General features: G+C 29.9%; 1 protein-coding gene across 3 annotated transcripts in view; it reads right to left on the bottom strand.

The window, feature by feature from the left end:
- Window positions 1-13139, bottom strand: part of LOC130645101 (utrophin-like) — a 52128-nt gene that overhangs the window by 38622 nt on the left and 367 nt on the right. Inside the window, exons 2-8 of one of the 3 annotated variants that reach the window (XM_057450967.1) lie at window positions 8335-8359; window positions 5649-5710; window positions 5439-5534; window positions 4946-5023; window positions 4741-4833; window positions 1454-1548; window positions 673-753 (exon numbers count right to left, since the gene is read on the bottom strand). In XM_057450967.1, the coding sequence (XP_057306950.1) occupies window positions 673-753; window positions 1454-1548; window positions 4741-4833; window positions 4946-5023; window positions 5439-5534; window positions 5649-5710; window positions 8335-8356 (527 nt within the window). In that variant the 5' untranslated portion in view covers window positions 8357-8359. Of the gene's footprint in view, window positions 1-672; window positions 754-1453; window positions 1549-3033; window positions 3052-4740; window positions 4834-4945; window positions 5024-5438; window positions 5535-5648; window positions 5711-6840; window positions 7219-8334; window positions 8360-13139 lie in introns of those variants that run through there. The other 2 variants (XM_057450966.1, XM_057450969.1) reach the window with 2 other exon arrangements.

Raw genomic sequence — 13139 nt, 5'->3', positions numbered from 1 at the left:
AATTTTGTTAAACCATTCTATAACATTCCAATTTCTTGTGTATATATATATATATATACACTAAAAATAAAGCACTTGTACGTAGTACAAGCTCCTTTTTTTACAAGAAGTATGATGAGGACTTTAAAACATGTTTGTTAATTTTCTATGCCTTTACATTCTTCACAAGTTAGACAACAACTGACTAGAAATTTATAAGGCTTTTAAAGGCTTTCATCATTAAGACTAAAATTATACTAATTATCAAAAGCTTGAGCAGACATTCCATTTCAGAATCATATGGCTGCTAATATCATTAAAAACCTTTAAACCCTAATATATCCTTAAAAGTTTGTGAAAAGCAAATGATGCTATACATTATTTTAATCAGTGTTTCAAGGACCTTTTCACAGGTTCTTTAACTAGTCAGTATCCAAAATTTTTACGACCATGTTGTTTAGATCTTAATAAAAAATAAAGTAATAATTCAGCTGTTTCATATTAGTCTTGTTTTGATATTTCTTTACAAAACACAGAGGTTGTTTTTTACATTTAGCATGGTAATAATCCCTGGAAATAAATTAATGGACCAAGTTATTATAAGTACAACAAACACAGTAAATAACTTTGCAACAGAACTCAAAGGCAAAAGTATAGAATCAATTCAAAAAGTTGGAACTTAAAAAAACATACCGATGGTAGTGAATAATTGCATTAAATGATAGACCATCCCGCCATGATGTTGTAAAATTGCGGATATCAACTTCTCGATACCTGTAACAGAAAACTAAAATTTCACCATCTCTATTATACAACATAATTTGTCTGTCAGCCAAAACTCTATCTAAGTAGCACAATCAACCCTTATAACATACACCATATATAGGGAACAAAAGTATGTGTGGAGATATTTTTATGGACAACCTGTAAAACAATTTGTTGGACAGGTTATAACATAATCACTAAATTACAATATACGGAGCTTTAAATTTTTTATAGCAAAAAGAGCAATAAGCAATTGCTCTAGCAAAAAATGCAGGACTATGCTAGTGTCTACAGTATAACCATAATAGTTTCTTAGTAAGACAATGACATTAAAATAAAAAAATTTCTCTTTAATTTGGCAAAAAATTAAGAAATGATGTCAATGGTATTATCACTAGATTTCTTTTCTTTGTCATAATAAATTTCTGTTAACAATATTCAGATTTAACAAATAGCATGCTTTCCATTTTTAAAGTTGGTATATCAATATTTTATAAAATGAAATAGCTATAAATGGCAATTTTTCTATCATTGCTTTGGAAATAATTCAGAATTTTTGTTGACATCTGCTTATTGACAGGATTGATGGTCAATAACGTTCTTGTTTTTTATGTATGTCATAATAACAGAGCAATACTGTGTTCAATACCTTCAAGATGCAAGTGTCCCAACAATTTATACTGAAATCTAAAAACTCAAAAAAGCCTACCTTTGAGTGCACTGTCTGCACCAGTTAAGGAGTGATTTTTCCAACTCACTGTTTGTTTCAGCACTACCCATTGTTTGGTGTATTGCAGCTTTAAACTATTATTAAAAATCAGTGTGATAACAAAAATGTGGAAAACAGCAATTTTCAAAGTTTTTCTGAAACTACAAAGCAATGTCAAATAAAACTGGAAATGATCCTGGCACGTACTATTCCGTACTATTTTGTGTTTTATTTTTATTATTTTGTGTTTTATTTTTACTTTATGTAAGCCTACTATTTTGCAACTGACCTAATAAATCAATCAGACATACAGCCCTGTATGTCTGATTGATTTTTTTTAGCTGTTCTACAAGAATTTTTATGTTAAAAATCCCTTTGTTTCATTTTATTCATTCCTCGATGGACAGCTATATATACTTATATCTTAATATATCAACTAACAAAACTAATCAACAATACAAAAGTCTTTAAACATGTAATATGTAATACAGTAATGCTTGTTAATCAGAATAAAGATGTAATGTTCACCCAGGATATTGTTAGTAGCACAGGCATAAAATTTTGCTTAAACAGTACTGATTAGTATTTTATAAAAACGATAATCAATAACCAATACTAAAAAATGTTAAGAGTGTTATAATTCGGAACCGATAGAATTTGGTTATGTTTTGTATTGTTTTAATTTAAAGGGGGATTAAAACACCCAGCAGTCGTTAGTAACAGTAATCATCTTAATGCTTTGAAATCTACCTGTATCAGATAAACAACAGCAGAGAATATTAGGAAAATCAATAAAAATTTATAACACATTTTAAATTGATTATAAATAAATAAAAATTACTAAATAATTCTTGTTTTATGTTAATAACAGTAAAATTTAACAGACAATCATGAAAATGTTTTATACAGAATATAAATGCTGCAAAACCTGATGTAATCTGTCAAAAGAAACCAATTGGTTGGAAAACAATATTTGTAAAAATTGTGTGATCTTAGATAAGATTGGTCAAACTTAACTGGATTTAAACTTAAATATGCGTTATGCTTTAAAACGTAGATGGTAAAATGCTTCAGTATTTTAAAAATCTATCCCGAGCATATTTATAATTTTAATGAACTTAATTTGCTTTCACAACTCTGGTTTTCACATGGCCTTCCACATTTTTGTTGGCTTTTAGTGAATTTTATTACTTGAATGCAAATTTAGGGCATTTATATCTTACCTTTTAATTTTATCAATTATAATTTTGTATTTTCTTAAAACACCACAACTCTACAAGTAAAAACAAGTGTTGGAAAGACTGCTATGGTTATTTTGTTATATGTTGAGAAAGAATTTATTTATATGAAGGAAATATAAAATTAAATAGCTGCAAAACAGTTAAAAGAACAAGAGATGATTAAACTTTCTTTATCATATATATGCTACTATGTTTTTGTTTTTTTGTTTTTCGATGAACAGGATTCCATAGCATTTAAGCAAGTCTTAACTACTTATGTGACAACAACAACAGGAAACTAAATACAGTTATTATTTTGCAGCTACCTTCAGCAGAAATTAAGACAGAAATTTTACTTACATGCTAAACTTAAACACATGTAGTTCAATCAACCACAGATGTTTCAACCCTTTTTTAAATTAAAAACACAGGTTTTTAAAAGTTTAACTAACTTAAATCCTAAAAATGGAATTAATGAGATTCCATCTTTATCTGTGGTTAATCTGTCATTGATAGATAAAAAGGTTTGTTGTCTTAAAAGTGTATTATGTTGAGTTGTGAACATAAAAGAGCAGATTCAACTCAAAGGACTGTTGCAATTATATGATTATACATCTAGATATTAAGATTACTTTGAGAACTTTTTCTACTTTAATTTTGAAAGAGAATGCGTTAACAAAAGGAAATGTGACCAAGCAAATGGTTACTTAAACTGCAGCTTTAAACATGTGGAGATACATCACATATAGTTTTAATTATTTTAAATTACTTGTTTATTATTCATTATACTAGATATTTGTGACATATTATGTTTAATACTTTAGATAAACGTACAGATACTGGTTGCCATTACACACTAGTTTTTTTTAAATAACATAATTTTAAATGCCATCAACAGGATGGTTTATACAGTGATGCTTCAGAAGGTAATTAGTCAACAGGAAAAAGTGAAGAATTGTATTTCACTATGCCTGACTCTTTCAATATGTCTAACCATAACCTTTTACCCTCTCATGCCAGGTGGTTACACAGGGTCTTTGCTTTTATTTCTTTTGTCTGTTAGACAATTACCAATTGAAAAATACTAGTTGACTTTCTCAATCAAGCATTTATTTGATCTTATTTCCTGTTTTTTGGCCAATATAGTCGCTTCTTAAAACTTCTTGGCAAAGTTAGCTTAAGATTTTTTTATTGCATTTTATTCGCTAAAGCATACAACAATGAAATGTTCTGAATTAAATGATTTGAAATCTTTAATCAATTTTGAATGTTTCACCATCACCTGATCTTTATTTTCTATATCAGTTGGTGGGTATTTGCAGATAAAAATATGATAATAAGAAAGCTTTTTTGTTCGTTGGTTTGTTTTCTTCATTTTTTCATTTACTTTATTGTCAACCTTATTAGACACTTAATTGTTAATGAACACTTAATTTAACCTAGCAGTTTATTCATCAGTATGTTCTATTTAAGGCAAATTGCAAAGGATTTTGGTAGTGCCCACATTTCAATAGAACAATATGGTGCTTTGACTGCTGTTTTAGTGGTCCCATAATACTAGTAGTCAAAAAAGACATGGTTCCCTAATTGATACTTGTGACAAGTAACAGTAGTCATGTGTAAAATAAAAAACTTCAACATCTCTGTATTTTTGTTCAAAAATAAAACTTTTCAGGTGGTTAGGACATTGTGACATTTTCTAATAATAACAAATATAAATAAACTAGTGATAGCCTGTGAAAAAATCCACAAGTTCACTGGTCCTAATCTTTATTTCTCCGCATCTGTATTACGAGTATTTTTTCACCTGTTAACATGAAGTAATGAAAGTACTCAGACAGGGCTTTGAAATAAGGCTGCTGGGCAGTCATTTTGACACATAAACAAACAGATAACAGCTATTATTATAGGAAAAAGGTGTTTTACTAGAAGAGATGTTTATTACAATGGATGACAATGATAAATCTTTTAGTAAGAGTTGCCTTTAAAGGAGAAAACTTAAAGTTGTAAAATTTCATGAAAAATATATACTATTTTAAAATAGATTTATTAACAAAACATTCATACCTGGAAATGCATTATTATGTTCCACACCAGACCTAAAATAAGTCTGCTATTTCCATCCACAACTTCTTCACTACGTATGTTGACAAGTTTTGTCTAAAAAGAATGTCTAAAGCACACTGACAAGCAAAAAGAAACAAGATAATTGGTACACAGTATGTATTTTTTAATACCAGAAAGGTTCTATCAAAAGAAGCTGATTACTTACATCATATCCCTGTAGCAATTCTAATACCTTATTTACATTGTTGATTTTATGTACACGCATTTTGCCCTTTTCTTGTCGCTAAAAAAAAGTTTCATTCTTATATAAAATGTAATATTGGAAATAATAAGATTCTATCAAAAACAATTCGTGGACTCTTCAAACATTCTTACTTTCTATAAATCCTTCCAATTTATTTACCCTATTCTCTTTGCAAATTACTATAAAAATAGCAAAGTTTCTTATATATATTTGTAATGTTAATGTGATTTTGTGCATAAAATAAACTAGTTTAACACAAAATCAACTGAACATGTAACAATTTATAACAGTATTAGTCAAACATTATACAATAGTGGAATTAACTTGCATAATTTTTTTGTCTGAGCAAAGATTAGACAATTTTTCCTAAAATTTAAAATTCTGTCAAACTTTCAACTTTTCCAGACCAAGTGGAAATTCCAATAACTTTGTTTACAATAATTGAACTTTATACCAATTTTTTCTCTGTTAAAACTTCCAGTAGTGCAAGCAACACAGTTCCATCTTGAAGGTCCTGAATGACATCTTTCACCTCAAGCGCCTTTCCACCCTGTAATGTTAAACGATGTCAAAAGGATGATGTGAAATGGCAAAACCACTACTTCAAGCTATTTTTTTATTACAATAACAGTTTCTACCGCTGAAGAAAACATTGAAATTTTACCTTTCTGAGAATAAAGTTTATCCACTTTCCAAATGCCTTTTTCTGAGTTTCAGCTCTTTCATCTAAATATAAGTCGTAGCATTACATATTACATACAATTTTAAAACTATCCTTAATACTTAACTAATGAAGATTTATCAATGGCTAAACTACCAATTTCTCTGAAAAACATTTACTAAGTTTAAGTTATATAGGTTTGCTTTTGGTTAGGACATAAGGAAACAACTATCATTCTTTTAAATTTCATGTAAATTGTGCGAAAACCAATGGACCGTACAATATAGTTTGACATTACAATTTTTGAGGATTTTTAAAATAAATATAAAACTATTAGTAATAAAATAGAAGAATATGAGATTACTGATGTGCAACAAATAGGGGAGCTGTCAAATACAAGATATTGCTACTAAGCAGAAAAATATTTTAAAATTTTCCGTTCTTTATTGGCTTGTTTTTTTTTAAATTTATTCTTGCATTATTTGAAATTATCCTGCATGAGAAACTTTGATTTAATTTAATAATATAAATACAATATTCAAATTGAAAAAATAACCAAAATATATAATCTCTTCTGTAGCAAACATCAAGTGAGAATATAGGTTACACTAACCCCTTTTAAGAATTGTATTTCACAAAATTCACCTCAAGAATTCTTGTAGTATTTTCTGGGGCGATGCAAATAATGTTCTATCTATCTGCAGTTATTGGGTTTACAATAGCACCTTTGCTTTATTAATACACAATGTATTTTAGAAATGAATGTGGTACAAAATATTTGTAAAACAATATTGTTGTTGCAATTTCTTTTGTTTCCACAACACTTGTTTCTCAATAAAAAAAATCATATTTTTGCTTTACCATTATAAGTTTTTAGTTCCTGGGTGCTATTAAAATTACTACCACTTCCCTTAATTAATTAATTGGCAATTTAAAATATATTACCAAGTTTGTATATTTAAAAATGAAGCTAAAGAAGACATTTTATTTTTTTTAAAAAATAAATATATAAATTTAGTCATTAGCTAATGAAACAATCTGTGGGAATTCTGTGGGGGTTGAAATAGGGCAGCATTTTCAAAAATAATTTGGTACAACAGTTATAAAAACCCCTTTTTCGCTGATGATGCCATAGCATAAATGACACTTGTTGGTCTATAAAGAGGTAAATTTAAGTAAGTTAACCCTCCTCTACCTTGTTCTGAATTTGACATCAACCAACTTTTTATATGCTTCATTGTTAACAAACTTTTGGTTTTACTCTTGTAAGATTAGTGTAGTAAATTATCCAGGAACATCAAATAAAAAATGTCGAGAGAGCTTCTTTAATTTGTACAATTTTAAAAGTGAAACTTCATAAACCTTAAATCCATAATGCCCAATAAAAACCATAAGTAAAAAAAAATCTGCATAACATTAACAAAGTTAAGATCTATCTTCACAATGCCCACTTTCAATGTGTATACAATTCAAACATATTTTTGAGAAGTCTTCAAAAGATCTACAACTAAAAATAAATATACAAAAAGATCATCTATAGAGACATTGAAGTAAGTACTTTTGCCATAACTGCAAACCTTTGTGTGCAAAAGTGCGTCTGACTAAGTATCTGTTTATTTTTATGAAGATCATTTCGATATGTTTTTTTTATCTTATTCTATTTTATTGTTGCATGTGTCTAATAAGTAAGCTAGAGAATATAATATACTCTTCTGTTAAAAAGTTTCACCTGCGTTAAAATATGTTTTAAAATAAATAAAAAATTAACAACTTTCTTATAGGATGTAAGATGTTATGAGAATCAAATGTAGTCAAGCTTGCTTTTTAAATTATTTTATAGGTTTATTATCACAAATAGTATACTATTGTAACAAACTGTTAGCACATCTTGAGTAAATTTTAACTTGAAGACACAAAGGTCTAAAGAAGAAAAAAAATAAACAAGAAGATGAGGAGTGAAGATCACTTTAAACATGACTTTCGTTTTCTCTTCAACCCAACACTGTGTGAGTACAAAATTTGTTTTTCATTTTTGATAGACATATTTTAAAGTATTCCCAAACATTAACATTATATCTAACTAAAATTTCAACTATGTTTACTATGCACAACCTAATTTTAACCATATGAAAAAAAAGAGTTTTTCACATGCCCTATTCACCCTGTTAAATCAACAGTTAATAATAATTACAAAAAATATATAATACATAAGAGAAATTAGGGAGTATAATATAGGGTGCAATCCAGAAACTTTAATAGTGGCCTTTAAAACTTCATTTAAAATACTACCTACAGTCCCAAATCAAATATTCTCAGATGCCATAAAACAGCTAGCATTCACAGTACAACTTTGCATGCAAAGAAACACAACTAAAATCATTATTGTTTTCAATGTCTCAATATGTTTTTTTAGAAAGAGTATTCCATATTCTAAATACTGTTTTACGATGGTTTGAGTTATGATTAGAATTTTATTCCTTCACAAAATCTAAATATGTTTTTAGCTACATTCAGAAGCTGTATAATAACTAGCTTTATTAGTTTGATGAATTGGGACACTCAGTTAAATTCCTATTTGTAAATGGCCGTTTAACAGTCACTGAAAATGTTGGATTACACCTCGTATATTACTGCTATATAGTCAACACCTAGATACTCTGCTGCTTTTATAAATGTTGCTTGTACTTACATTCTTGTGATTTGCGAAACATCCTCTGAAATATTAAAAAAAGGTTAACATAAGCTAAAGTATAGTAACATAGGCATTACTATAAATGCTAATAATCATAAAATATATAGGCTGTTGTTAATAAGTCATTTTAAATGATCGCTAATAATAATTTATCCCCGCCTAGCCAAGAAATAATTATGCTTAGTTAAAACATTTTTCAAAAATTTTGTAATACTGCAGGATTTTACCTGCCCAAACTGGTGCAAAATGGTTCCAAGACAAACTGGTGTATATTAGACTCTGAAATTATGTTGATACATTACTGAAGTTTGTTATGCATTTTCATTAAAAGATCCCTGTCATTTCTAATATACTTGTTTGTCTGACAACAAAAAAAGAAAAAACAGCAGTATCATAAACTGTACAATACAAAACATAATGAATGTTATTTGATTTAAAAGTACTTTCATGTGCACATGCACTGTCTTGCAACAATAGCTCACAGTTATTTACGTATAATCATCTTTATAGTGTAACTGTTTTTATAGAATTTTCTTGGCAGTTAAACCATGATATCTTTAAGGCCTTTTCAGTAAAGATCTGTATTAATGATTTAAATTTAATTTATAACCCTTTGGTAACATTTTGTGTTGTTCTGTACAACAGGAATTAAAAATAAAACATATTATAATTATAAAAAAGCAAATTAATAATAAAACTGATATGACAGATATGTAACAGATTGATTTTTTGAAATGGGTCACAAATTCAGACCTTTACTTGCACAAGCACTTGCAAAAGTACCTGCATGCACTGGAAATAATATTTTGGAAATTATCCATTGACTTGCTCAATATAAGGCAAACTTCGTCACTTGGCCAGTGCTCTACAGCTGGTAGCCTGCAAAAGTTCCACTTTGGCATGTGCATGTGGAACAATCCACTCCATTACCTGGAAAGGTCTGAAATATGATGGAGTTGGGGCATGCATGCTGATTTCAGCAAAGATTAGTACCCTTTTAGATTTTGGATCTAGCCAATAACCTAAGATCCTAAGTCCAAGTCTGCTGTGAACATCAACAATTTCACTTAATGTAAATTTCTAGTAACTAGGAATTTAGTGTAAATCGACACTTTATAGTACATGGTGCGGGAATTATTAGTTTTTTTTCTTAACTTTCTTAACAACATAACCTTGGACAGTTTAACTCTTCTGCATTATGCAAAATTTACTAGGGCACTTGTCAGAATACTAACAACTTTTTAGTAGAATTTTTTTGATTGCATATTAACTAAGTGAATTTCATGCAATTTATTATTATGCATTTATATTATTACATGGTGCCAGAAGAAAATATTTTGAAGGAGTTGACTTGCTCAAGTCACAGGGCAGACATACACTTTTGGCACAGGCTACGTGCTATTTTCAGATAACATAAAAAGGTTGGAAATCGGTCAATTATAATGAGTTTTAAGGACATAAATAATTCCAAAAGTTCGACAGTGCTTACATATATTTATGAAAACAGGCATTTACAAGAACGTGAAGACAAAACTAAAAGTTAGCTGAGCTTTACAATGGCTTTTTTTAAAAAAGTAATTGTTAAGATGGCCTGTATCTACAATGGACCCTATGGCTCACTTCTCTATTTAGCATACTTTGTGCTTTCCAAAACACTTCACCCAATTGTAGTTCTTTATTTTGATGACTCAAATTTCAAATACATGACATCAGCTTAAGCCATGAAAAAAAACATTCAATGTCCTTAAAAATATATATACAAAAACTATTATGTGCAAATTAGCAGACCATAAAGTTTGGATTAATACATTGTGGTATTGTTTTATCCTATTAGGGGTGCACAAAGTGCCTGCAGCCTCTTTGACAGGGCATAACCTTTGTTTTGTATGCAACTGAGTGTTGAAATTTTGTTGCTTTTTCTGACTTTTATTGGGGCATTTAATAAAACAATATTTTTATGGAAAATTTTTAAAACTTGCAGGGGTATTACATTTATATATAGGGGGTATATTATTGTAAATTCAAAAATGTGCTGAATTGCATGTATGAGTGTGAAGATGTCGTATTAGTTATATAATTAGTTATTACATGTATATATGTCCATTACGATGTGGTTACTAAGGTGTTGCTAAGAAGATATATGAGTCACAGAGCTAAATTACGGACCAGATTTAAAGGAAATACTGTTCCACCATCATCATTTCTGATCCCAATGACTGGCTTTGCTAAATATTTTTCTGTGCAATTTGCTCTATATGTAAATCCTGCGTCGAAGTTTTACAAACTAACTTGCCTAAACGAAATTAACATTTCCTCGGAAGAGGAATCACTGGAAACGAGGTATATACAAAGATCTTCTTATGCACACAACACCTCACTGTAAACGGACGCCATTCTGCTTGCATATCTACCGTTGACAGTGACATTGAACTATATGCTCTGTAATTGAAGAAGAAATAACCACAAAAATGTTGCCGAGCACTCTCTGCACTTCATACATTTACCGGGAACGATTACACAAGGGCGTTTTACAGTATTGGAAAGGTAAAAGCCTTTAACATCCTTAAGAAATCTATGGAGTTTCAAATTGTAGAAGAATCAAAGACACATTTATGTTTGATGCAACACTGTTTCCAACGCTTGAAACATTTGTGTGTCACCAGTAAGGCATTAGCTGCAAAAAAACCAACAAAGCTCATTACAAAAAGTTTGGCAGTAAGAAAAAAACACTAGAGCCTCAACAACTTTCAATAAAATGTGCTACTCTGTTGTGTCACAGTAAAAGAGTTTCGTATGAAACAGCTATATATTATCAAAAAATCACTTCAACAACTATCACAGGTGCCACATCCCAATGGACATGGTTGAATTTTGCAAGATGGCGTTTAATAATCCAGTCGATGTTGAGAAGTGCATCACCAGAAAATATATTAGATCTTATCTTTTGTGACTGTTGAAGATCACTGATTCGCACCAACCAGTGCATATGCAAATCCTAATTGTAGCGATCTTTGCCGATGTGTCGACGGAAGTGAAAATAGTAAAGGTTCGGAAGGATCGTCCATTTCTTCTGGTCCTCGAGTGACTCAAAAAACGAAGCTGAGAAAGAAGGTGAAATGTAAATTGATTTACAGACTGTTTTAAAATATTTTTATTAATGAACCTTTCCTGGATTTCATAAATTATAATGATTATGACGTCATCCAAAATTTCATAATGGTTCTATGCTCTTTAAATAAAGATATTCAGATAGAATATCAAATTATCATGACAAAACTGTAGTTTTTAGAGTGATATAATATTCTGGTTGGATTTTGTTTTAATTTGAAAAAAATAATTATTTTGAAAACGAGGCTATTCTTAGGCTTTGACCATAACTTTCAGCTCGCAGTTGAGGCACTTCAGGCACAAAAATATTTTGATAAGGAACTTAGGGACGAGAATCATTTTTAGTATTGACCTCTTTAATTAAGTTTGGCATAATTAGGAAATTCGGGAAGGTCTATTGTTTTTTTGCTCTTATGAATTTATATACTACAAGTGTATATAAATCTTTATATCTTTAACTTTGTATGCAGTCAAAAATTCAACGGTTCCTATTAGTCAGGAGAAATTTAAAAAGATAAAATTTTCTCTATGAACAATAAGTCTCTTAATAGATTTGTTTTGCAAAGCTTAGAATTTATGCTAAAACTGCATCGAACGGCACACTATACAGTAACGACATTAGGAGATTGTGACGTCACAATCATTTCAAACGTCTGGACAGAGCCAAGAATTGATTTAAAATATATAGTGTTTATACACCATATACTTTATTTCAGACTCACCAAAAATGCCTGTTTATGTGTGGCCAAGCTTGGACAACTTTTTGAATAAAATTCACGTTTTTCACCAATAATTCCCGAACTCACCTGACTTATTCCTGAAATGCAAAACAGCTTTTAATTCTGTTAAATCAGCCACAAAAAGGCAACCTTTGAAGTATTAAAAAATTTTGTTAATTTATTAACTAATGAGTATATTAACTATAATTTATATATTTATATATTGATCAAATTGTATGAAAAGAGCCTTTTTTAAATCTCTATGCTTGTGATACTATCACAGTATATCTGCCCTTATATTTCCTGTCAAATTTCTTTTGGGATACAAGGTTTGATGTCCTGTTGTTAATAAGCTTTCAATGAACACTTCTGTCGTTATGAAATGAATGTTTAGCCAAGGCAATTCTTGTATTGATAGACAAAGTAATTTTGACAAAAACTTTGTGTTTTTCTGACATAGTAAATTTCAGTGGGGTTCTAAGACAAAGCATTAATGTCAACAAATGTTTTTTACGCAACCAGCAAAATTCAATGCTGACAACCATGGACATATATATGCTACATATACGTTCATGGTATCGTTCATGGTATGTTGTGGAGAATGAAAAGTTGTTTAACGAGCCCTTTGGCATTTGAATTTGAGGTAGCTACAATCGTTGCCAAAAGTGTTGAGACACTTTTTGAAATTTGAATTATTTCCACACTTTCACCCCTGCACCCCTTAGACAATGTTGCCCTCACATTTTTTGAATACTAAAGTTTCCTGCTATGACTCTCCAACATTGTGTAAAGGGGGCAGGGGATAAAAAGAGTCGTAATTCTGTATTTATTGCCTCTTTTGTCACTAATGGTCAGTTTTTGCATTTGTCTCAACTAATTTTTTGGCAACGATTGTGGCTACCTACGGCACCGTAGTTTAGTGGTTATCACTCTCGTGCTTTGTGCGCGGGAGATGTGGCAGGGAGTTGTCTGGCA

This window comes from Hydractinia symbiolongicarpus, chromosome 5, assembly GCF_029227915.1.
Source record: "Hydractinia symbiolongicarpus strain clone_291-10 chromosome 5, HSymV2.1, whole genome shotgun sequence".
Lineage (NCBI taxonomy): Eukaryota > Metazoa > Cnidaria > Hydrozoa > Anthoathecata > Hydractiniidae > Hydractinia > Hydractinia symbiolongicarpus.
This window is presented reverse-complemented; position numbering and strand designations above follow the sequence as displayed.